This window comes from Dasypus novemcinctus, chromosome 22, assembly GCF_030445035.2.
Source record: "Dasypus novemcinctus isolate mDasNov1 chromosome 22, mDasNov1.1.hap2, whole genome shotgun sequence".
NCBI lineage: Eukaryota > Metazoa > Chordata > Mammalia > Cingulata > Dasypodidae > Dasypus > Dasypus novemcinctus.
The window spans coordinates 57,481,911-57,509,110 of NC_080694.1; the positions used below are offsets into that span (position 1 = coordinate 57,481,911).

Sequence of the window (27,200 nt, forward strand, 5' to 3'; positions counted from 1 at the left end):
CTTGAAAAAATAAACAAGACCAAGAGCTGGTTTTTTGAGAAGATCAACAAAATTGACAAACCTTTAGCGAGACTAACAAAGAAAAAAAGAGAAAATATGCAAATACACAAAATAAGAAATGAGAAAGGTGAAATCACCACTGACCCCACAGAAATAAAGACTATCATAAGAGGATACTTTGAAAAACTATATTCCAACAAAAATGACAATTTAGAGGAAATGGACAAATTCCTAGAAATACATAAGCAGCCCATACTGACGAAAGAAGAAATTGATGATCTTAACAAACCAATCACAAGCAAAGAGATAGAATCAGTCATTAAAAATCTCCCAAATAAGAAGAGCCCAGGGCCAGATGGCTTCACAGGTGAATTCTACAAAACATTCCGGAAAGAACTAACACCAATCCTGTTGAAACTATTCCAAAAAATCGAAACAGAAGGAACACTGCCTAATTCCTTCTATGATGCCAACATTACCCTAGTACCAAAGCCAAACAAAGACACCACAAGAAAGGAAAATTACAGACCAATTTCTCTAATGAACCTAGACGCAAAAATACTTAACAAAATACTTGCTAATCGTATTCAACAACACATTAAACGAATCATACACCATGACCAAGTGGAATTTATTCCAGGTATGCAAGGATGGTTCAACATAAGAAAATCAATCAATGTAATACACCATATAAACAGATTGAGAGAAAAAAACCACATGATTATATCTATAGATGCAGAAAAGGCATTTGACAAAATACAGCACCCCTTCCTGATAAAAACACTCCAAAAGATCGGAATACAAGGAAACTTTTTGAACTTGATAAAGAGTATATATGAAAAACCTAAAGCCAATGTTGTTTACAATGGCGAAATCCTGAAATCCTTCCCTCTAAAATCAGGAACAAGACAAGGATGCCCATTGTCTCCGCTCCTATTTAACATTGTCTTGGAAGTACTGGCTCGAGCACTGAGACAAGAACCAGATATAAAAGGCATTCAAATTGGAAGGGAAGAAGTCAAAATTTCATTATTTGCAGATGACATGATCCTATATATAGAAAACCCTGAGAGATCTACAACAAAACTCCTAGAACTCATAAATGAGTTTAGCAAAGTCGCAGGTTATAAGATCAATGCGCAAAAATCAGTAGCATTTCTATACACCAATAATGAGCAAGATCAGGAGGAAATCAAGAAACAAATACCATTCACAATAGTAAATAAAAAAATCAAATACTTAGGAATAAATTTAACTAAAGAGGTAAAAAACTTATACATCGAGAACTATACAAGATTGTTCAAGGAAATCAAAGAAGACCTAAATAAATGGAAGAATATTCCCTGTTCATGGATAGGAAGACTGAATATTATTAAGATGTCTATCCTACCAAAACTGATCTACACATTCAATGCAACCCCAATAAAAATCAACACAGCCTTCTTTAAGGAACTAGAAAAACTAACTATGAAATTTATTTGGAATAAAAAGAGGCCCCGAATAGCCAAAGACATATTGAAAAAAAAAAACGAAATAGGAGGAATCACACTTCCTGACTTCAAAACATACTACAAAGCTACAGTAGTGAAAACAGCATGGTACTGGCATAAGGAGAGACACACAGACCAATGGAATCGAATTGAAAGTTCAGATATAGAACCTCATGTATATAGCCATATAATATTCGATAAAGCCACCAAACCCTCTCAACTGGGAGAGAATGGCCTATTCAACAAATGGTGCCTGGAGAACTGGATAGCTATATGTAGAAGAATGAAAGAGGATTACCATCTCACACCTTATACAAAGATCAACTCAAGATGGATCAAAGACCTAAATATAAGAGCCAAGACCATAAAGACCTTAGAAAGCAGTGTAGGGAAACATCTACAGGACCTTGTAATAGGAAATGGCTTCATGAATATCACACCAAAAGCACGAGCAGCAAAAGAACAAATAGATAAATGGGACTACCTCAAAATTAAAGCCTTCTGCACCTCAAAGGAGTTTGTCAAGAAAGTAAAAAGGGAACCCACACAATGGGAGAAAATATTTGGCAACCATATATCTGATAAGAGACTTATAACTGGCATATATAAAGAACTCATAGATCTCGAAAACAAAAAGATAAACAACCCATTTAAAAAATGGGAAAAAGATTTAAACAGACACTTCTCCAAAGAAGAAATACAAATGGCTAAAAAGCACATGAAAAAATGCTCCAAATCCCTAGCTATCAGGGAAATGCAAATCAAAACTACAATGAGATACCATCTTACTCCCATAAGATTGGCAGCCATGAAAAAAACAGTAGAATACAAATGCTGGAGAGGATGTGAAGAAAGGGGAACACTCATCCATTGCTGGTGGGAATGCAGAAGGATCCAACCATTCTGGAGGACAGTTTGGCAGTTTCTCAAAAAATTATCCATAGATTTGCCATATGACCCAGCAATACCACTGCTGGGTATATACCCATCAGATCTAAAAACAAGGACACAAACCGATATATGTACACCAATGTTCATAGCAGCATTGTTCACCATCGCCAAAAGTTGGAATCAATCCAAAAGTCCATCAACAGATGAGTGGATCAATAAAATGTGGTATATACACACAATGGAATACTACTCAGCTGTAAGAACCAATACACTACAATCGCACGTGATAACATGGATGAACCTTGAGAATCTTATGTTGAGTGAAGCAACCCAGGCATTGAAGGACAAATTCTATATGATCTCAATGATATGAAATAAGTTAACTGCCTCAGAGAGCTAGAGTCTGGAAAAGTGGCTTACTGGAAATCGGGGGGTGGAGGAAGGATGTGAGTTAATGTCTGTAGGGGTGGAATCTGTGATGAGGTGGGGGTAAGTATGAGCACAAAGAAGGGACAAAATGGGGGCAAGGGGTTACCTTCGGGTGGGGTTTTCTGGGTTTGAGGGGGGCTGGGGATGGGAAGAGGGGTAATATGGTCCAAGAAATAGGTGGGAGGGAGGGGCAACATACAAACATGGGAGAGTGCCAGAAGTTCATTGAGAACTAAATGTTGAGTAAAACGTATCAAAGTATAAGTAGGAGGGTTACCTGGTTAGGACGCTCAGGGGGTATGGTCTGATGCGGGAGGACTCCGGAGGGAATAGCTGAAGGCTCATTTTGCCAAGGTGGGTTCTACCATTGGGTGGGGTGGACCCATATCCTGGGGAAGACTAATGCCGTCGAATAGAGAGAACTGTATCTCTCGTGAGAAAGGATGGCTCCCAGGGCATTAGATTGGCAGGCGTTGTGGGCCCTAAGGGGAGGGGAAAATGGACGTGCAATGGATGGAACAAAGGTAAATAAGGGGGCAAAAGAGGAGTTATGTGAGAGTACACGAGGATGAATATAAAACAGCTAATATTACACCAAAAACATATAGGGGACGACAGACTAATAATGAAAACCATAAGACAAAACATAGGATAACTAAAAAATTTAGAAAACTGTACAACCTAAAGTATGGACCACATAGTAAGCACAAATGTTACTTTGTTTGAAAACTATAGTTTCGGAATCTGTACATCAGTTTCAGGAAATATGATATGAATAAGTTAAAAGATTATTGCTGTGGAAGGGAAAAGGTTTTATGGTGGATCTGGGGAAATACTGTATATTGTATATATGAATTTTGGTGATCTAAGACTCTTCTGAAGCTGACATTATGTTGGGATTCACTTTACGGGAAGTTTTGGATCACAGAGTGGTTCAACAATGGCAGCGGAGGAATACTGATATGGGATGTTATTGACAGGATATATATGGTTGACAGGGAGTTATACAGGGCATATGCCCAGGGTATATGGTAATGTCTATATATACTCATAGTGGAAACAATTAAAAACAACAGCTGGGGGGGTACTGGGCTCCTGGCCGGGGGGGTCACTGTTGTGGGCCCTGGGAGAGCAGCGGCAATCCTCCAGGTGCAACAGCAAGAACCAGGAAGGAAGGAGGGCCCAACAGTGGGCTCTTGATACTAATGGCTACACTTTTGAGCCTATGCACCTGCAATAAGAACAAGGCCTAGAGTAGCATTGTGCCTGGGGGTTTCCTCCTGACAGCCTTCATGTTACTCAAATGTGGCCACTCTCACAGCCAAACTCAGCGTGTAGATGTGATGCATTCCCCCCAGCGTGGGACACGACACCCGGGGATGAGCCTCCCTGGCACCGAGGGATCACTACCACATACCAGCTGAAGAAGCAACTAGAAAATGACCTTGAATTAAAGATTCAATGTGGAACAGCAGAATATACCTATCTACATATAATAACATGACTTTGGGAAGCGGTTTGACCTAATGTAAGGGGGAAATGGAAAGGAGAAATGAGATTATAAGGCTGTGAGTCTCTAAAACAGAGTCTGGAGGTTGTCAGAAGGAATACCCCTATGTACAACTGAACAGAGTCTAAGAGACAGATAAGGTAGATACAACCCCAGGTATTGGTTCTTTTGAGGGATAAAGAGACCCACGGGTTCTATGGTCATGGCAGAAGGGGTTCACTGCCATGACAGATGGCCCTTCTTTGGAGCTGGTGTTTCTGCGTGATGGAAATGGACTCAGAGGGGATCTCTTTTCACAAGACTTGCATGCTACTTTATTGGAATTGTAGTTGGTGCTGGGTTTAAGATATATGTAGGGGATTTGAATCTCTGGACTGATAATATGACACCCAGGCCCAGAGCCTCAACAGACTTCAGCTCCTACACTTTGACTTATTGGACTTACTCCACTCAGCTAACATGGAGTTGAAGAAGGTCAACCATCACAACATGGAGCCTAGAGTGTCTACAACTAGAAGCGGGAAGAGTGCATCCAGTACCCATGTGGAATCTAAGCCCTCACTTGACATAGATGTGCAATGGACACAACCAATCCAATGTCCACAGAGAAAATGTGGAATGGGTGTGGGAACGGTAGCCATGGGGGCTACTGGGTGTGGGGAACGGGAGGAAGAGATGAGATGTGGAGGCGTTTTCAGGACGTGGAGTTGTCCTGGATAGTGCTTCACGGACAATTACGGGACACTGTAGATCCCCCCAGGGCCCACTGGATGGAACGTGAGAGAGTCTGGGCTATGATGTGGACCATTGACTATGGGGTGCAGTGATGCTCAGAGATGAACTTACCAGGTGCAATGGATGTATCACGATGATGGGAGAGAGTGTTGCTGTGGGGGGAGTGGGGGGCGGGGGCGGTAGGGTTGAATGGGACCTCATATATATTTTTTTAATGTAATTAAAAAATAATAATAATAATAAATAAATATTAAAAAAAAAAACATACAAGTAAATAAGCTGATTTTTCCTAGCTTCATTATATCCAGATTTTTAAAATGTTCCTTTCTAGTTATAAAGCAAAAAACATATTGCACACGTCAGTCTGTGGAGATTCTTCTATGACGCCTCCTTTCGTATAGATGAGCAGCCCACAACATGTCAAAAAATTTAAGACAGAAAGCTCTGACCATCGTTGGGCCATGAAAGGGAAACTGGGGCAGGGTCATGCGCTCAGGGGTGGCAGGCAAAAAGGAGGGAGGTGACAGCTGGGCAGAAAGGAAAGGCTGTAAAAATCATTAGACAGAAAAAATTAGAACCACAGCTTATCATACTTGCTGACTTTCCTTATGTGCTAAGGAGCAAAATGACTACGGCAGATGGGGTGGAACAGGTCGTTCATTGTTCTTGGCTGTATCTGGGAAGGAAGAGCTTCTTCAGGTGAATGGCTACAGAGCCAAGAAGCAGCAAGGGAATCTGAAGAGGGCAGGGGTGGGGAGGGGGAGGCGTAGTGTGTGACTCTGGGGATGAAGTTTCAACACACAAATGCTTGGCTTGGTGTGATGGATCTGGGAATAAAGCTGGGAGAACCTGGTTCCTCATTCCCAGAACCAAGAGAGTACTACCGCCAGGTTAGCCTGTCAACTGAACAGGGCGAAACTGACTGCTTACCAGCAAGGCTTTGGAATAAGGAGAAGCCCGTCTGTGGTAAAACTATCACAATGTTAAAATGAGTCGGCTAGACCCAAGAACAATCTCAGTTCCTGTAAACAACCCATCTGTACCTAAGCTACACGAGAAGATGGGGCATCATTGTAGTAAAAGTAATTGCCATTTGTTGAGTGCTCACCTCATGCCAGGCATTCTTTCAAGTGTTTTATGTGTTTGAAATCAACTTAATCCTCTCAACAAGTCTACTAAGTGGGCAGTAGTATGAGCCCCATTTTACAGATGAGAAGACTGAGATCTAGAAAGTTTAAGAAATTAGCCCCAGTTTACTGAGCTGGTAAGTGGTCGAGCCAGGGTTCCTCGAGGAGCTTCTGCTCCAACGACCAAGCACTACACTTCCCTCAAACGGCTGGCCGAGTGCCTGCTGCATGAAAGCACACACTAGGGAGATGAAAGAGAGGAAACCAGTCTCAAAACGGCAACATTTAGAAGAGAAAACCTCCCTCTCTTTGGGCGGTGGCAGAAGTTGACCAGTTACGCTTCCCCGACTTGAATCCACTGAGAGGATGGAGGGACATCAGGATGGGGCTGTCAGCAAGTGACCTAGAGGTTCTCTTAGAGCTGCCCGCATGCAATATTTGGGACATGGACACCTCCCCCCACAACTGTGTCCCTGAAATTCAAATCTAACTGAGTGGCCTGAAGTTTACTTTCTAAGTCTGGCAAACCTGAGTTGTCAAGGAAGCTACAGGTGCCACGGCCGCCGGCATTTAAAAATCTAATTAGATGTGGAGCTGGGCCCTGAGAGTAAATATCCAGAGATGCAAATCTGTGTGCAGAGTTGAGAACCTTCTAGACCCGGGTGAATGACATTTACAGCATTTACAGGAAGGAACTCTTGCATGATTACCCAGCTCCCTCCGAGTGCTCTAGCACTACACTGCCCACAAATCACCTGAGAAATAAAATTGCCATCACGACGGAAGGAAAAAATCCTAAGACCTGAATGACTAAAACTGCACGGTCAGGTTAGGCCGAAGTGAAATGGGAAAAGCCTGGCCGATCAGGTGGATAAAGCGTCCACCCGGGCACTGCCCCCGACTCTGACGGGCAGCGCACGCTCTGTGGCAGGCGTTGGAAGGAAAGCCAACCAGAAGCGCCTATTCCGTGTTGCTCCCCTACTCAGCAGCTGTGGGGAGGTGATCTGCGTGCAGTGTTATCTATTGACAGAGGGACAGAGGGCACAGGGAGATAGCAGCTCCGGCTCGTCCAGGAAATGCTGGGGGAGTCACTCTGAAGGCAGGAGACCTGCTGTTTTTGTCTTTTTGATCACCACTAGCCTGCCAGGGAACTACCAGCTGCCACCTACCACGGTCTGGAGAAGTGCCTCTCCTCCACAAACACGCACTTCTGGAAAGAGGGAAAGGAACTGAGGGCAGGCTCAGGGCTTGGGAGACAAAACCAGTAGTAGCTCCTGCCCTCCCCGTGCACCTGCAAACACCCAGACAGACACCGGAACCTTGGGAGTTTTACTGTTCATCAAGCTTGGGATAAATGTGAGCTTAAGAGTATTTTAACCAAGAGGGGAAGAGTAAGAAAAGGTCATGAAATTTTGAGACCAGAAAGATGCCCTAAACGAGCCCTCGTGAAAATTGCTACGGGAAGAGCACCTGTCGGGCTTCACTTCCGTGTCCTACGTCCAAGTGCAACAAGGCTCACCGGGGAGAAAGCAAAGCAAAGGACTCTTGGTACCTTCCGTCTAGATCTTCGATGTCTTTGATGAACAGGCCTCCTTGGTGCTTGCACATATTCTTGCACGCCCTCAGGTGGCTTTTGTTCTTGTACAAGATGAAGTCTTTGCCGGTGCTCTTATTTCGGAAAAAATTGATGCCTTCCTGGAGATCGGCCACTTCCCCAGCAGACAGGCAGAGCAGGACCACAGCAGTTTGTTCAGCGCTATGCAAGGCAGGCATTTCGAGGAGAAAGATTAATCATGTGCGGTTTCAAGAGGTACTTTGCAAGGCCCTCCCTCCAAGTGCCCAGGATGGGCGGCACCCAGGCACACTTCCTCCCATTTAGAAGGACCTCCTGCTTGCTGACGGTTCCGTTTTGCTTCAGCATCCCTGCCCGTCTCACTTCCCTGCTCATAGTCCCCAGGCTCCTCTCCCAGTGTATTTCCAGAGCATGGCAGTTGCTCGTCCAACTTTCCTTGCCTTTGGGTCTACCAAAGGTTATCTGCCCAGAGAGGATGTGGGCCCCGGTTCACGATTGTTTCCGTTGATTTTGTTTCCTCCCCCACCACGTTTCTTTTTGAAACCCGTTACTACCTTTGGTTTCAAGAACCCACGCTGCTCTCCCAACTGACCCCAGGGCCTTTGCACCTGGACCCCTGCCTGAAGCTCAGTGCTCTTTTCACCTGACACCATCACCCTTTAAGAATCAACTACAAGTCAAGTCCAGCCCCTCCTGGATAGGTTTGCCAGATGCCCCAGGAGAGCCCATCCCTTCTGCAGAAAGCTGAACCCTAGCCAGGCAGCCTGGGCTTCTCCGGTGTTCCCTCCCCACCACCTGGCAGACGGGCTGTCACGATGTCTGCTTAAGGACATTCCCCTCCCACCCCACTCGGCTCGAGTCAGTTTAAAAAGCTCCAGCAGCAGAGTAAGAAGCATCGTGGTCTTTCATATTTTCTCAAGGAAACCACAGAGGTTATTGCTTCTTAAACCCCGACTTCTAAACACCTGTTTCTAAGATGCAACTCTGAATCTTAATGGAAGATCATTTTGCCATATCCAATTTTTTTTTATGGTGTATCACCATCAGGGCGAATGTCTTACTTTCTACTCCAAACCAAAAACGGTTAAAATTCTCCCCATATCTTAACTTAAAATTTATTGGGTCCAAGCACATTGGGGACGTTTTCACTTTCATTTTTAGAAGTACTGAAATTTCATAATCAGAAAATAAAATTAATTGTGGAAAAAAACAGACTAGAGTAGTAAATAACAAAAAAGCTACGTCCCATTTTTACCCATAAAGGCATAGCCCCGTAATAGATGACGACTTATTTCCTCAGAGTAGATTCTTATTTCCATCCCAAATTCCTGGTATTTTTGTTCACAATAGACTTGAAATATTTTCAAAAGTATATTTAAAAGGTGTTTGATAGGAATGAATGCCTTCTTAGCCTCATGATGTTTTCCTAGCTTGGTTCTTATGAGTACATAGATCTGGCCCCAACCCCAATTAAGCACTGAAATAATTCCTGGAATAATTAGTCTAAAATGTAAAAGGGAAACATCTGCAAATATTTTGTTTTACATGATTGAATGAATCACTTAGCAAAAGTTCTGTGTTAGAAACAAACAATTCTACACACTAGCTGTTTTCCCACTCTGTGCAAAGTCATATTGGAGACTCAAGTAGAAGGAAAAAGATGTGTCCCATATATGTGTTTTTGTTTATTTTTTTAAGTGGTTACTTTTTCCCAAAAGTAGATTTTTAAAAATATTATTGATGCATTCGCTTCCATTAAAACAAGGAAAATAAAATGATAATAAATTCTGGTTTGGGTATAAACAAAATATTTAAACTAAATTCAAATTTTCAATTCTCTTGACATGAAAAGACAAATAGTGTATGATTTCACTGAGAAGAAATAATTAAAATAAGCAAATTCATAGAGTCAGAAACTAGAATATAGGTTACCAGGGGCTGGGATAGGGGCTTACATTGTACAGTGTTTCTATTTGGGATGATGGAAAAGTTTAGGTAATTGAAAAGTGGTGAAGGTAGCACAACATTATGAATATAATCAACAGCATTGAATTATATATTTGAATGTGGCTAAAAAGAGAAATTTTACATTGCATATATGTTAGTAGAATAAAAAACATTGAAGAATATATAAAGAACTCTTACAATAATAAAAAGACAACCCAATTTCTAAAAAATAAGCAAAGTATTTGAATAGACATTTCTCCAAAGAAGATATGCAAATGACCAATAAGCACATGAATAGATGCTTAACATTGTTAGTCATTAGGGAAATGCTAACCTAAATCACGAGATAACAGGTCACATCCACTAAAATGGCTATGATAAAAAAAAGACAGGGGAAGCAGCTGTGGCTCAATCAGTTGGGCTCCCGTCTACCATATGGGAGGCCCTGGGTTCACATCCCAGGGCCTCCTCGTGAAGGCAGGCTTGCCCGCATGCTACGGAGAGCCGCCAGCCCAGGTGCTGCGGAGTGCCACCAGCCAGCAAGCGCCACAGGGTGCCACTGGCCTGCAAGTGCCATGGAGAGCTGGCTTGGCAAGGTGATGCAACAAAGAGTGAGACAAGCAAAAAAACAAAAGAGCGCAAGGCAAATGGACACAGAACAAACAACAAGCAAGTCGCAAAGGGGGGGCGATAAATAAATAAATACAGACACAGAGAAGGAATGCGCAGAGAGTGGACACAGGCAAAAAGAAAGCCACAGGGGACAGGATTTTTTAAAAAGGCAGATAATAAGTATTCGTGAGGATATAAGGAAACAGGAACCATGACACATTGCTGGTAGGAACATGAAATTGTGCAGTACTTTGGAAAACAGTTTGGCAGATACTCAAAATTTTAAAGAGGGAAGTGGATGTGGCTCAAGCAGTTTCCAGGTTTGGTTGCCAGTGCTTCCTAAAGAAGATGAGCAGATAGCAAGATGATGCAATGAAGAGACACAGTGAGGAAAACAATGAGAGACACAATAAGCAAGGGGCAGAGGTGTATCTAGGGATTGGGTGTCTCCCTTCCACATGGGAGATCCTGGGTTTCATTCCCAGTGCCTCCTGAAAAAAAGAAGATGAACAGAGAGCAGATAGTAAGCACAAACAATACAGTGGGGTGGGGGGAGAAATAAGTCAATAAAATAAATCTTAAAAAAAAATTTTTTTAACATAGAGGTACCATATGACCTAGCAATTCTACTCTGAGAAATCTACCGAAGAGAACTTAAAACATATGTCCATACAAAAACTTGCACACAAATGTTAATTTGGCTTATCTATAATAGTAAAAAATGGGGGGAAAATGTCCATCAATTGATAAATGGATAAATAAAATGTGAGCATCCACACGATGGAATATTATTCATTAATAAAAAGGAATGAAGCACTGATTCACACTGCACTATTGATAAACCTCAAAAAATTATGCCTAATAACATAGAGAACTCATTGGTGGATGAGGATTGTGGTTAACAGTACAAATACAAGAATGTTCTATGAACTAGAACAAATGTACGTCACTATTACAAGGTGGTCAGAATATGGTGATGCAAGGGAAAATATAATTAATGTACTTTTGGACTATAGTTAACAGGAATATTGTAATATTCTTGCATCAATGTCAAAGAAGGTGCTATATCAATGCTAAGGGTCAATGATGAGGGGGGTATGGAATTTTTTTCTGCTGAACTAAGGAAAACAATTTAAAGTTGAGGCAATGACAGCACAATTCTTTGATGAAAGTGAAAGCCACTGAGTGCGCACTTCAGAGAGAATGTCCACGGCGTGCAGCTCCATTACACAATGAACCATGTGATGGAAGATGAACTGTGGTTATGCAGAGAAATAAAAAGCATAACCTTGCAAAATTATCTAACAAATCACTCCTGCCCCCACTTCTGTGACTCGGCCTATGAGGGCACGGCCTTGCAGGAAAATATCAAGTGAATAACTCCTGCCCACTGTTTCTGTAAATCAGTCTGTGAAAACATGGCCTGGCAGGAAGATATCAAATGAGTGATTCCGCCCTCCTCACTTCTGTAAATCAGCCTGCAACCCTGCAGCTGCATTTGCCTCTCTAACGCCACTGCTTGCAAAATTTCACCTACAATGGGATAGCCAATGAGCAAAAGTTATGCTGATCCCATCTGAAATCCTATATAAACCTATGAAAACTGAAAAACGGGGCCCTGAATTTAGAAATTAATTCTCCTCTGGGTCTGCGCATAATAAATCTGTTCCTCCACCTCTCTGGAGTGCCAGATTTGGGTCTTTCTACGGTTCAGAGCTCCTGGCTTTGCTGCAACAGTTAAGTGCAAATAAGAGAGTGTTCGCTCATCAAGTATAATGAATGTCCAATACGGGTGCATAGTGTTAGTGATGGGGGGTGGTTGGAAAAAATACACCAAGTGTATGCTATGGGCCACAGTTAGTGATAATATTTTCATGACGTTCTTTCATAATTTGTAACAAATGTTCCACCATGCAAGGTGGTGGTGGTAATTCTGCATGTTATGCATGACTGTTTCATAAACCCGCAACGTCTCTGTTAAAAAACTGTGCCTAAGTAAAAGAAACCAGATGCAAAAGACCACATGTTGTATGATTCCATTTCGATGAAATTCATAATGGGCAAGTTTATTGTTGGTTTTGGGTTTTTTTGAGGAACTGGGCTGGGGGTTAAACCCGGGACCTTGTATGTGGGAAGCCAGTGCTTGATCACTAAGTCACATCAGCTCCCCTGAATTGGTTTCCTCATTTGTTGGCTTGTTTGTTTTTTGTTTTGTTTTTAGGAGGCATCAGGGACTGAACCTGGAACACCCCCCCCCCCCCCCCCCCGCATGTGTGGGAAGCAGGTACTCAGCCACTCGTGCCACATCTGTTCCCCATGGACAAATTCAGAGAGACGGGAAATAGATTAGTGGTTGGCAGGGAATGGGGGGAGGAGTGGGGAGTGACATTCTCATGGCCACAGGGGAGTGACATTCTCATGGCCACAGGTTTCTTCGTAGGGTGATGGAAAGAATCTAAAAGCAGATTATGGTGATAGCTTCACAGCTCTGTAAATGTACTGGAGACCCTTGATTGGCACACTCAAATCGGGTAAATTCTGTGGTATGTAAACAATACATCAGAAAAGCCATTAAAGAAAAGAAAGCGACATGTGAGAGATTTCTGGGGTGCTGGTAATGTTGTTTTTGCCCTGGTTGCGGCTGGTGTTTGCTTCGTAATGATCTAGTAATCGGTTCGTTTGTTTTTACGGACCTTTCTGTACGCATGTCATATTTCACAATGAAAACAGTGGGGAAAACTGTTAGGTTAAATATGCCTTTTCAAAGTTCAGGCACTCTTCCCTTGTTCCGATGTGTCATTGTAAATAAAGCTGGACCTTTCAGGAGGAAACAGCCCTCCTCTGGGGCCAAACATAAAATAAACATAGAGGGTCCTTCCGTGAAGAGGTTACGTTAAGGCAGCGAACTTCCCCTGGCCCAGAGCTCTTAACCTATTTTGTCCCACGGACACCTTTATCAGTCCGGTGAAAAACCACTGACCCCTTCCGAAGCCTGTATATTATTTGATAAATACATCACACCCGCACCAGCACGTCCCCACAAGAATGTTTTTATGAATTTCAATTCAAGCTCACGGGCTCTTGTGAAGAACCCCTGCCCTAGACGGTGTCTTCTGCTAACAGCACCTTGGGAGTACAGGATTAGACTTTAACAAGAGAATGGCTTCCCTTCTAATACGTAGGAGTAAGAATGAGTTTAATAATTAAGGTGTGCTGGAAAGACAACATCCTAAAGGAAATCACTCAAAGACATCTTTCCATTGTAAATTTCACCTCTTCCTTTCATCTCAATCCACAATAATGGTTTTCTTTAAACTTTTTATTTTTTAATAATTCTAGTCTCACAAGAAGTTGCAAAAGCAGTTCAGAGTGCCCTGTACCCTTCGCCTAGCCTCCCCAAATAGTATATAATTTATTTAACTGCATTATAATTTCAAAATCACGAAACTGACACTGGAACAATATTAACCAGAATGCGGCTTTATTCTGAGTTTGCCAGCTTGTATGTGTATCCACTTGTGTGTGTGTGTGTGTATTTTATTCCACATGTAGATTGGTGTAACTACCATTATAATAAGAGACATAAATCTTTCACCACCACCAGGAACTCCCTCAGGGAAACTACCTGTTCACTGTCACACACCCGTAGTTCCTACCCTCTGGCAACCATTGAGCTGTTCTCTCTCCTTATACTTTTGTCATTTCGAGAATGTCATATCAATGGAATCATACAGAATTATATTGACTATTAAAATATTTAATTTGGGGGAGCTTGTGGCTCAAGCAGTTGAGTGCTGGGGTTCAGTTCCTGGTGCCTCTTAAAGAAACAAACAGACAGTGAACAAAAAACAACAACAAGCAGACAACAAGTGCAAACAATGAGCAAAAACAACAAGAAAAAAAAAAGAGTAAGAGGAGGGTAATGTTCAGATTTCTCCATTAAAAAAAAAAATACCTCTCAGCCCCACATTCCCTCCACCTAGCCTCTCTCTTTTCTCCTTTACGGCCAGGCATACTTTTTGTTGTTCCTCCACACCCAACTCCTTGCTAGCTTTCTCCCGACCTTTCTGGCCAGGCTTTCTCTTTCTTCTGTAGATTCATTCTACCACTTCCTGGTCATTAAATGTTGGATCAGGGCTCACTTCTACACCCTGTCCTTCTGACATTTTCTCCTTAAGGAATTTCAACCATACCCTTGGATTCAATTATTTCCTGAACATAAACGACTCCCAAATATGTAATGTAGAGAGAAATAATATCTAATGTATATAATAAAAATACACATACAGACACTGAGCCCAGAACCCATCTCCATACAGCAAAGAGCCTTTTGCACACATCCATTTGGATCTCTTAAAGACATTTGAAAGTTAGCATGACCCAAATCAAACTCAGTACACCTCGCCCCTCACCAAACCTTCAGCTGTCCCTCACAGCCTTGCTGTCTTTGACAACTCCCTCTTTCTCACTATCCGACATCCAATTCACACTCTGCCCATTGGACCTCTTCAGACTATCTCTGTACCCTCCTCCACCACCTAGTCAAAGCCACGGCATCTCCCTTCTGGACCACCACCAGAGCCCCAACAGGTCTCCCCACACTGACTTTTTCTCTGCACTAGAGCCAGAAGAGTACACGTAACATGGAACTTTCAAGAAGGTCCTGTCCTGTTGACCCTCTCTCACCTCTCAAAAAAATGCATCGAGTTGGCCCTCTTTTTTCTTAGGAGGAAGAGCAATATTCCCACCACAGCCCGGGAGGTGACACACAGTGGCCCTCATCGCTTCCTCCAGCTCATTTTCTATATTCGTCCTCCTAACATCTGGCTTGCTTTCTCTTCCTCAAAAGACCAGCCTGCCTCCTCCCTGGGACCAGTCCCCCGAGGACGCGTCCTTGGCCCTTCTTCACAGACTGAGCACCCTTCATCCTTTAGGTCTCTTCAGTCGTCATCTCCTCCCAGAAGTCTTTCCTGACTCCCCAGAAAAGGCCAGCTCCCACGATTACAGTGGTCCCAGCTCCGTGCTCCTTCCCTTCACATGACTCATCAAACCTGTCATTTCATTTCTTAATTGTGCAATTGGATAATTTCTATCTGTATCCTCTAGAAAACGGGGAAGAAGCCATGCCTGTGTGTGCTCTATTGCAAGCAGAGCGTAGCACGCACTAGGCGTCCGATAAATATGTGTTGAAAGAGCCAACGAAGCTTGCAATTAAAGGCCCACGGCAGTGTTTCCTCCAGAAGCCTTTGAGAGAACCTGAGGTCAGGCCACCAGTGCTAGAGAATCTTTCGAGGAGCTTCGTGTTTATTTGAGGACTAGCACCTGCAAAATGTTACCTTTTAAAAATTAAACACACCGCAGATCATACCCCCAGTTGATGACGAGGTAGTGTCTGATGGTTTATTTGTATGACAGGTGACATTTTACCATAGAAACAAGTTGCAAATGGTGATTGAGCGCTAACCCAGCTCACAAAAACCTTGCTTATCCCCTGAAGTTGTCAACATTTTATTGACAGGCGCTTTAAGAAAGACTAGAATTTTGAGGCATGATCCGAAAGCATCTCTTGGTGTAAAAGCCTCCGGGCCCTTTTCGCCCTGAGTCTTCAGTGTCCCTCTCAGGTTAAAGCTTTCTGAGTCTTGCGCAAAGCAGTAAATAAAGTACCATCACAGGAATGTTCTAAGAGCAAGAAGATAGGGAAACGTGTTGACAGAGATTTAAAAAATGAGGGAAGACTTCCGAAAAAGAGGAATCGTGGGGGTGGGAGAAGAGTCAGGGGAAGTGGGAAGGGGCTGATGGACAGATGGGCTGTCGAGGACAGACGGGCACAGGGCAGGCAAGCTCTGTGTCCAAACAACCAGGCCAGGTGCAAAGCAGCCGTTCCTAAGATAGTCACTACTGTATATTCAAATGGGGTCTTAGGGCCTTGAACTGCACCCCATCCCCGACCAAGCCCTCACAGTTCTTGTACTTTGTGCCCAGAAGGAGAACTACCCAAACTACTGACACCACAAGAAATAGCCACCCTAAATTCAGCAGAAAAGCAATTTTAAGGCATACCTTTGTTCCATTCCAGGTCAGAGGGCCACGCAGCACAGGAGCAGCTCCTTTGAGAAAGTGGAAACACAGCGAGGTTGAGATCTGCGATGAAATGATACAATCAGGATGTCTAGAAGGGCTGAAGGCTGGCCATTGCAATTTGCTTATTAACAAATTCGATTTTGAGTCTCTGTGGTGAGAAAACCCTTTCAGAGGCAAGTCAGACCAAAGCACAGCCGTCAGTCTTGCAGCAGTAGGCACACTCAGCCAGCTGACGTGAACTGCACTTGTCTTGGTAGATCTGCCAACCTGTTACCCTCCCAGCTGCATTCACAGTGCCTAGAGAGAGGATGGTGAACTTCAGATAAACTAATTCCTTGCCAAAGCCCAGAATATGAAGATCGTGTGTGTGTGTGTGTGTGTGTGTGTGTTTTGCAGACACATAACTATGATGAAAGAGGATAAAGCTTTAAGGAAGAAGAACATATCACTCCCCTAATTGTACTCTTCTGGAAGTGAGTCAGCTTGTCATAAAAATGCACTTTGGTTTTCTTGTAATGCAATAATAATAATTGCTTTATGGTAAAAGTGAAGGAAGGATCGCTGTAGAATATTCCATTGGCATGTAGAGTTTAACTCTGGCCATAGAATTTTCCCCCTGATCCGTGTGTACCTCTGACGGTATATTTCTGTCTTCCCAGCCCGTGGGGACCAGACAGAGACTATTTCAGGGTCCAAACCTGGCTTTCTGAGAAGCTATAACTCCTCTTCTGGGCTTATTTTCTTCTGTTTGACAAAAATCCTGCCCTTTGGCTACTAACTTTATCTCAACTCTAGGAAGCAAGTTTGCCACGGTTCTTTAAACAAGCACGGGTCTGTCCACTTGTTTTTGAAAATTCACCTCAAGTACTTCCCCCTTCATTAAAATCATTTATTACTGGGAAGCGGATGTGGCTCAACTGATAGGGCGTCTGCTTACCATATGGAGGGTCCAAGCTTCTATACGCAGGGACCCCTGACATGTTTGATGAGCTGGCCCACGTGCAGTGCTGCTGCACACAAGGAGTGCCCTGTCATGCTGGGATGTCCTCCGCATAGGGGACCCCATGTGCAAGGAGTGCGCCCCGTAAGGAGAGCCGCCCCATGTGAAAAAAAGCGCAGTCCACCCAGGAGTGATGCCACACACAGGGAGAGCTGACGCAGGAAGGTGACACAACAAAAAGAGACGCGGTTTCCCAGTGCCGCCTGATAATGCAAGCGAACACTGAAGACCACACAGCGAATGGACACAGAGAGCAGACAACGGGGGGCGGGGGGGGGGGGTGGTGCCAAGGGGAGAGAAACAATTAAAATAAATCCTTAAGGAAAACGGACTTTGGCCCAGTGGTTAGGGCGTCCGTCTACCACATGGGAGGCCCGCGGTTCAAGCCCCGGGCCTCCTTGACCCGTGTGGAGCTGACCCATGCGCAGTGCTGATGCGCGCAGGGAGTGCCGTGCCACACAGGGGTAGGGGAGCCCCACGCGCAAGGAGTGCACCCATAAGGAGAGCCGCCCAGCGCAAAGGAGGGTGCAGCCTGCCGAGGAATGGCGCCGCCCACACTTCCCGTGCCGCTGACGACAACAGAAGCGGACAAAGAAACAAGACGCAGCAAAAAGACACAGAAAACAGACAACCGGGGGAGGGGAGGGGAAGGGAATTAAATAAAATAAAAATAAATCTTTAAAAAAAAAAAAATCCTTAAAAAAAAATAAAATAAAATCATTTCCTACACTTCTCACAAATGAGCCTGGCTCCTGAGCTCCTGGAGAATTCTGTCCCTTACAACTTTCACTCTAAAAGAAAACTGGCAATGCAAAACCTCCCAAACACCTTGTCTATTTTAGCCTTGCCTCTCTAATTGGATTGCAAGCCTCTGGAGCACAGGCTCGGTGTCTGAAGACTTGAATTCTCCAAGGTGCTTACAATGGTGTACAGGACACGGCTCAATAGCAAATTGACTGTAAATTAGCAAGAGGACGGTTTTGAGGACCGCTGTCCTGGTAGGAGAAATGGCTGTCAGAAGGGTAAAGGAATAAAGGGTTTCTACATAAGGCAATTCTTTAGGTAACACCTCACCCCAAAAGTATTCTTTTCTCTCCCCCAAATCAAGAAGCTCTCTCGAATTCTTCCTTCCCTAGTTCTATTGACATAGAAGAACATTTTTTAAATTGAGGTATAATTTACATATGCTAGGGTACCCTACTCTTAAGCGGGCACTTCTGTGATTTGCTACATGCCTATACACCCATGCAACCACTGCACATCAAGATATGAAACATTTCTAAGAGTCTAGCAGCTGCCCTTACTTCCCCTCCCAGTCAATACCCTCTGAAATGGCAAATCATTCTTCTGACCTCCATCGCCACAGGCTAGTTATGCCAACTCTCAAATTACACATAACAGGAATCACACAGTGACACACTCCTTCACATATGGCCTCTTCCGCCCAATGATGCTACTTCGGGATTTCTCCATATTCTTGCGAGCAGCAAATTAATGCCAAGCTCAGCACCAGATGGGCTTCCTAAAGGAAAGACGGGAGAACTTAAAGGAAATTCATATTAGCATGCCAAGGTATAGAAATTGCCATTTTAGGGAAGCATATGCGGCTCAAGTGATAGAGCTTCCGCCTACCATATGGGAGGACCCGGGTTCGATCTCTGGGGCCTCCTGGTGAAAAAGAAGAGAAAGCGTGCCTGCACGGCGAGCCAGTGCCTGTGCAAGTGCCCGTGTGATGAGCCCATGCTGCACAAATGCCCGCGCAAGCGCCCGCGTGGTGAGCCAGCGTGCAAGTGAGTCATGCAGCAAGATGATGACACATCAAAAGAGAAACAAGGGGAGAGTCAAGGTGAAGGGCAGCAGAAACCAGAAACTGAGGTGGCGCAGTTGACAGGGAACCTCTGTCCTCATCAGAGGTCCCCAGGATCAAATCCCAGTGAATCCTAGAGGAGAGAAAATAAGAAGAGAAGAAAACTCAGACAGCAAAAAACAGGAGGATGGGAGGAGGGGGAGGGAAGAAATAAATAAATAAATCTTTTTTTTTTTTTTTTTTGCCATTTTAACGTTAGAAACCTGAATTCTCTTAAGGAGAGAAGAGTTTGGCACATTCTTTAGACTTGTTTAAGTATTAGCAGTGGAACAAAGAGGGCTTGTGGTTCAGGTAAAGGGAGTTGGGGGTTGAGAGTCAACAGGATGAAACAGGAAGAAAAGTCCAAGAAGAGACAGGCAGAGCTTATCAAACGGCTGGGAGAGGGACCTTGCAGATAAAGATGGTCAGCCCGGAGCCCCTGGTGACGGGGTGGCGGGAGGCTTTGGGAGCAGGCAGGAGCGCTTGTGAGCCAGACGGCGCCTTCTCACCACCTGCCTTAGCTCCTGCTCGCTGCCGCAGCAAGGTACCGCGAAATGGGCAGCTTGGACCAGCAGAAATGTGATCTCTTATGCTTCTGGATGCAGCCGTCTAAGAGGAGTTTCCCATTCAACTGTGACGGAGAACCCTGTTTTGCCTCAGTTGGTCTCTGGTGATTGGCCGGCGATCTGTGGAGTTCTCTGGCTTGGGGTCCCACGGCCTTCTCCCCTCTACCCGCCTGTGCCAGTTCTTCTCTTCTTTTGAGGACACTGGTCATACTGGATGAGGGGCCTCCCTGAACCAGTTTGGCCTCATCTTTTTTTTTTTTTTACGATTTATTTATCTCCCTGCCCTGTTGTTTGCGTTCTCTGCCTGCTCTCTGTGTCCATGCATCTTGTGCTCTCTCTGTCTGCTTGTCTTCTCTTGAGGAGGCACCAGGAACTGAACCTTGGACCTCCCATGTGGGAGAGAAGTGCTCAATCGCTTGAACCACCTCAGCTCCCTGGTTTGCTGTGTCTCTCATTGTCTTTCCTCTTTGTGTCCCTTTGTTATGTCATCTTGGTGCGTCGGCTTGGCGCGCCTGCCTGTCGCACCAGCTCGCCTTCTCCAGGAGGCACCGGGAACTGAACCCGGGACTTCCCATGCGGTAGGCGGAAGCCCAATTGCTTGAACCACATCTGCTTCCTGTCTCGTCTTAACTAGCACCACCCTCAAAGGCGCTGTTATGGATTGAATCGTGTCTTCCCCAAAGACACGTCCAAGCTCTGCAATAGTTAAAATGAGGCCAAACGGCATCAGGTATGTCTGGAGTCCTCGTAAGCGGAGGGAATTCGACCCAGAGTGAGCAGGGATGGGAGGAGGCAGATGGCCATGTGAGGGAGGCAGAAATTGGCTTACTGCTGGCTGGCAAGTCTCACCACAACCGTCCAGACTTCAACAGATGCTCAAGCGTTCCAACACCTTCATTTTGGCCTTCTGGTCTCCAAAACTGGGAGACAATGATGTCCTGTCATTTATGCCAACCAGTCTGTGGTACTTTGTTACTGCAGCTCTGGCAAACTAAGAGAGACCCTATTTCCAAATAAGAAACCCCCATCTACAGGACAAGGGGAGAGGACTTGAATGTGTCCCTGTGGGGGCATTTGTCAACCCTTACCACCACCTCATGCCTTCAGCAAAGGGTACTCCACTCAAGGATGGCTTGGGGAAACATGAGGCTACCTGGGCCACGGAGGTGTGGGAGCAAAAGGTCACTGGTCAAGGAAAATTGAACCTGGAGGGGATCGTAAGCCAAGACCCCTAAGAACTAAAAAAGACAAAAGCAAGTATGGGGCTAGGAGGTAGATATTTTCCCCTTTAACTCTGAAAGGACAAGGTGACCTTCTGGAAGATACTTCATAGATCAAACAAGAGTTATGAAGAAAGGGCCAATGGGAGAACAAGAAAGTTTTAAAAATGAAAACCACGAGTGCTAAAGCCAACCAAAAAAATCAGAAGAAACCCTAAGTGGAGGAATAGTACGCCAAAACCCAACTCTCGACTGTGAAATGAGACCAAGTTAAGGAATCTCCCAGAAAGCAGAGGGGAAAAAAAAAGAGAGAGAGGTAGAAATTATGAAAGAAAAAATAATGACAGGAAGAATAATATATAATAGCTAATTTCTATCTTGTAGGAATTCCAGGAGTAAAGAGAACCTATGAAGAAGGAATGATCAAGGAAATGATAAGAGAAAATGCTTCCAGCTGAAGGAAAACTTGCCTTTCAGTTGTCATCTGCTGGGCATCCCAATTCCATTTGGCAGTTGAAAGCTGTTATGGGTGGACTTGTGTCTCCCAAAAAGATATGCTGAGGTTCTAGGCCCCAGTGCGTCAGAATGGGACCTTGTTTGGAAATGGGATTATTGTAGATGGGATTAGTTAAGATGCAGCCGAACTGAAGTGGGGTGGGCTCTTAACCCACGATGACTTGTCCTTCATGCAGGCAGAGGGTGAGGGGCTGCAGCGTGAACCCAGGAGCACCCAGGATGGCTGGCAAAGCTCCAGGAGCTGGGAAGAGGCGAGGCAGTCTTCTCCCCTACAGGTTCCAGAGGGAGCGTGGCCCCACCGACACTTTGATTTTGGAATTCCTGCCCCCAGAACTGCAAGGCAGTGCCTTTCTGTTGCATTAAGCCACGAAGCTGGCAGTCATTTGGCATGGAACATAATACAACATAATAGGAACATAATACAACAATGCTCGCTCTTTTGAAACTCTCTCGTCCTTTGGCCTCATGGAACCATTCCTGACACTCCATCCTCCTTCGTCACTGTTATTTTATGAAGCACCAAAGCTCATCCACGTCAAATGAATACGTGGCCCTGGTCCAAGTCCACATCCCTGCTCATTTGCCCTCATCAGCAGCATCTAAACTGCCCTTTCGGCATCTCCTCTTGCCAATCCCACCTCCAATCCATTCACAACACTACAGCCAAAACCATCTGTTAAATGTCAGAATTGATCATGCCTCTTCTCTGGTTTGAACTCTCAAGGATTTCTCACTTCCCTAAAGACAAAGTCCAAAATCCTTAGCATGGCCCACAAGCAGATCCTCTTCCGACTAGTGCGCACCTCTCCCTCCGCAGCTCACACCACTGGCCCAGGCTCTCTCTCCATTCTGGCCCATGTGCCTTCTGGCAGTTTGTCTAGTGTTCCATGGACTTTCTCATTTCAGCTCTTTCCTCTGCTTGAAATGTTCTTCCTCCCTATCTTAGCCTGGCGAACTCGTACTCACTGCTCAGGTTTCAACTCAAATGCCACTTCCTCGAGAAATCTCTGATAACCAGGATTTGGTTAAACCCTAATCTAAGATTCTATGGCAAACAGAGCTCTGCATTTCTCCTTCTTTGTACCCAGCGCACCTCTTACTGCTTATTCAGGTCTGTCTTCAGCTCTAGACATTAAGCTAAATGAGACCAAGGGCTGTGCTTCTTGTTCATTGCAGATTCCTCAAGACCTGGCAGAGTGCATATTTTTTAATGAATGAATGAATGAACTGAATGCTTTAGGAACACCTAAGAGGGACACCTAAGCCAGACTGTCACAGGCAAATGAAGGTCAGGTCTTTCCCAAACCTGTTCAGACTGTAATTGCTACAGGAAATGTAGTCAAAACCAGAGGAAGCGCTTATGCAAAGAGCCAAATATTTGTAAAGGGCAGATATATTTACAGAAAACGACTAAGGAGAGCAGAATGGGTTTTAAGGCAACCATGGCAATTCTCAAGTTTTATCATGCAAAATACAGCATGCTCTAGGGTGTGACAATATCCAATAGTTCTGGCCAGCAGTACATTTCATACTCCGAGGAAATACTTGTTATATTGGATAAACTCGTGTTGCATATTTTCCATTAAACAAAAATGTGTGTAGAGTAGACACAAACAATAGTTTCCAGGATTTGAAGTGAGCTCATTTCCATAAGTTAACAAAGCTTGGAACTAAAGCTTTACACAAATAATAATTTGACCTAGAAAAGGGAGCAATCCACAAAAACTTTTCGATCATAGATACTTAGAGCTGAAAGTAACCTTACATGATCCAGTTCAACACTTCCAGGCCACCCTTATTTTGCATCGTATTGGAAGCTAAAGTCCCAAGAACTTAAGCCACGTTCCTAACATTACATATCCAGTTAGTGGCACATCTGGTAATAAGTCAGGCCTCTGTGTCAATGAATGTGACTCTTTTCTGGTCTTGATTCCATAAGCTCCAATCAGCCTTTTTCAAATTGCAGTCTGAAAAATATTTTCTGGAAACCCCCATCCTCTACCAGTCTCTGATCCTGAGCCACCAAATACCACATCCTATATTTAAAAAAGGCTGTAGGTATTGCTAACACAGTAACACCTCTCTCACACCACCTGGGAAGGTCTTAGGAGGTGACAGCAGTAGTACCGGAGAAGGCTACTCATTCCATGACATTGTTACATGGCTTTGGGCAATATCGCCCCCATCTGTCCTTTGTGAGCCTTGCTGTCACAGAATATTTGGGAAACTTCTTGTGTTTTAAAATAATTTCTCAAGGACTTTTGGTTCCAGCCAAGATGAAGAGCCTCATTCCTCCCAGGTCCTCCCTCTTACGAGTTAAAAATATGAGAAAACAAACAAACCAAGATCATCCTAAAACATGTTCCCGTAACCCACTGGGAGGCAGGAAAAGAAATAGAGGAAACAAATAATAAACAAAAATACAACGGCTGATTGAAGTCTAATATACCAACAATCACCTTCAATGCAAGCAGTCCACATACACCAATTAAAAGAAAAATTGGCAGAGATGATTAAAAAAAAAGTGTGATCCACCACGGATTTGAATTCACTTCAAATACAACAACACAGGTAGGTTGAAAGGTAAAGGATGAAAAAGACATACCAGGCATATACCCATCAAAACAGAGCAGGATTGGTAGATGGCTATTAATGCAATCAGCAATAGGAATTTTGAACTGCACTTTAAGGGTGTTATGTCTTTAAAAGACCTAACATACAGAAAGAAGAAGTAAATATTTAAGGTCAAATGGCTTCCTATTGCTATTTTCCAACCAAGCCAACAGCTTACCTTCTTCCGTTTCCTTCTTAATAAAACACCGGCCACTTCTCCTCGTGGTCCACAAAAGATTAAAACCTGCTTGAAGGGGAATGGGCACACCCATCGCATTCCCTCTCTCCATTGCGACACTGGCTCCTGAGATGTCGAAAGCTGCCGTGTGGACCTCAGCTAGACACACTCCCCCTCTCCAGATGGCTGGGGGCCAGTCTGGGATTGTGTCCATGCGGTGTGCATTAGGAAATGGAGCTAGGCCATGGCTCCGGGGAAGTGAGGATACAGACCTGCCCTGTTGTCTATGGGGAGAGGGAAATGGGGAAGGGGCCAGAGCTTTTGTTGGTGCAGACTCGAGAAGCAGCAGCGTGGGGCTAGTCCGCCTGGGTTCTCTTCCCCATCTATTAGGTTTTGACAGCCCTGACTCTGGTCTCTGATGTGCAGGGCAGGAAGCCATCTAGCTTCTGAATAAGAGAAGCGCTTCTCAGGCCAAGAGGCCTCCTCACCCCCTCCTCCTTCTTTTGGGCCAGTGGCACTGGATATTATAATCTTTCCTTATGAAGCCTGTTCCATTTTCGAGTTTCCAATCAATTTACCTACATACACATGGAACTTAGTTATCTACATAAACACAGAACTTAATTACCTATATAAATGAAGAAAAGTGGAATTTTTGCTTCAGGGGCAAATATTGTCTAAGAATAAATATAATTTCTAGGAGCAGAAATTAAACGCAAAATTATGAGGAGACAAAACAAAACCAAACAACACATACAGCCTTCCAGAGTTAAACTCAATGAAGAATATGTGATGCCAGCTAACACCTAACGATCATCTTCAATGTGGCACCTGCAAGGAACGTGTTCATCCTTTTCAAATGGTCAAGTTGGCATCTGGAAGGCATGACCCAGAAGTCAGTAAGGCCTCCTGGTGATCTTCCAACCTACCACAAAAGCACTCAATATTCCAGCTTTCTCTGTGGTCAGATTTAAGGCCAGCAATTTTGAAAGACATAACAAATAAGAGGAAGAAATCATTTTTTCTCAGCATAATTAGGCTCTTCACTTGCAGGACAGCTACAAAAAAGTCAATGCTATATGTGGTAGTTTAAAACTGTATGCACCCCAAAAAAGCATATAAAGTTCACCCATTCCTGTGGGTGTGGGTCCATTGTAAAGAGAACTTTTGATGAGGCTACTTCTGTTAAGTTGTGACCCATCTCATTATGAATGGGTTTCACTCCTCTTACTGGGGTCCTTTATAAACAGAATGAATTCAGAGGAAGATAGAGAGAAAGCCTCCGAGCATGTTGCCATGTAGCAGAGGAGATAAGGATTGCCAGCAAATGGCCTTCAGGAAGAAAGCATCACCTTGATGGTGTCTTAATGCGGACATTTTCTTGGCCTCAAAACCGTATGCGAATAAATCCATTTAATAGTATCTGCTCTGTGCAGTATAAGAAATTAAAACATACCATATAGAAGGGAAGCAGATGTGGCTCAAGCAATTGAGCTCCCACCTACCACATGGGAGGTCCCAGGTTCTGTTCCCAGTGCCTCCTAAAGAAGATGAGCAAGACAGTGAGCTGATGCGATGGTTGGGGGGAGAGCTGACACAATGAGAAGATGCAACAAGAGACACGAGGAATACATAATGAGAGACACAAGAAAGCAGGGAGTGGAGGTGGCTCAAGTGATGTGGTGCCTCCCTCCCACATCAGAGGTTCTGGGTTCGGTTCCCAGTGCCTCCCAAAAAGAAGATCAGCATACAACAAACAGACACAGCAAATGCAAACAAGGGGGTGGGGAGAAATAAATAAAATAAACCTTAAAAAACACACTGTATACAAAAGTTAACTTAAAATGGATTGATGACCCAAATATAAGAGCTAAAGGCATCAAACTTTTAGAAGAAATCACAGACCTTCTCCTTCTGCAGGGTTTCCACCACAGAAAGCCAGGCTGCCTGCCTCATTTGTTTCTTACACTGTTTTCATTGCTTCAAGCTGCTTTTGCCTGGGAGGAGTGGGCACATATCAGAGAGGAGTTCCCCAAGTCAGTCTTTCCCGCCCAGAGCAAGGCCAGGGACCCACAGGAGGGCCAGTCAGCCCCCAACTGCCCTGGGGAAGGGCTGGGGATGGGGCCAGATAGGCACCAGGAGCTTCTCCCATAGCTCCCCAATGTTCTGCTTTCTTGACTCAGCACCTGCCCAGCACAAGCAGCCCTTCAGCTGTCCTCTGCAGCTCTGAGTAAGAGTGCTGTCTTCAAGTCTCCTCCACTGCCTTTGTCTGGGGTGGGTTGGAACAATAGCCACCCTCAGAGCTGGGCCCCCAGCAATCAGAAGTAGATAATCCAAAGCAGGGATCCTCGATTGGACCGCATCCCCTACCCCTACCCCAGCTCTTGGGGAACTAGGTTTGTATGTCCCTTTCTGGCACCAGCAAACTATGCCAGGGGCCAGACCCCACTTCTGCCTGCCACAAGAGTTGGGGGTGGGCCATGGTAGCTGCCATGTGGAAATAGCAATTCCTCCGTATTTACTGCAATTTCCCAGCTGCTTCCTTCTGCTCTGACCTGGATGCTGCAGTGTTCTGCTAGACTCCAGAGTAGTGAAATAGTTCATTCAGACAGCTCCAGATTGTTCAATAGTTATTCTGGCCAACGGTCTATTTCCTGGATCTTCAAACTCGGCCATTTTTCCACAGTTCCTCCATAAGTTATAATTTGCTACCAGCTCTGGGAACTACTATGTTGTTACTTCTCACTGGATAAAAACCACTTCTCTACCAAGCTAAGTGTCGTAGAGAGTCTTCTCAGTGTGTATGTGGGAAGAGGGCAGAAGGTGAAGGAAGAGACCGGAGGAAGTTCCAATTTTAAAACATTGC

At 44.4% G+C, this 27,200-nt stretch overlaps 1 protein-coding gene across 8 annotated transcripts in view; it reads right to left on the reverse strand.

Annotated features, from left to right (window-relative positions):
* Positions 1 to 27,200, reverse strand: part of LOC101434737 (cytidine monophosphate-N-acetylneuraminic acid hydroxylase) — a 144,371-nt gene that overhangs the window by 57,407 nt on the left and 59,764 nt on the right. For 3 of the 8 annotated variants that reach the window (XM_058285327.2, XM_004462063.4, XM_071210999.1), the window contains 2 exons: positions 16,375 to 16,455; positions 7,735 to 7,938 (listed from right to left, as the gene is read on the reverse strand). In XM_058285327.2, the coding sequence (XP_058141310.1) occupies positions 7,735 to 7,938; positions 16,375 to 16,385 (215 nt within the window). In that variant the 5' untranslated portion in view covers positions 16,386 to 16,455. Of the gene's footprint in view, positions 1 to 7,734; positions 7,977 to 16,374; positions 16,456 to 24,334; positions 24,424 to 27,200 lie in introns of those variants that run through there. The other 5 variants (XM_004462065.5, XM_058285328.2, XM_058285330.2 and 2 more) reach the window with 5 other exon arrangements.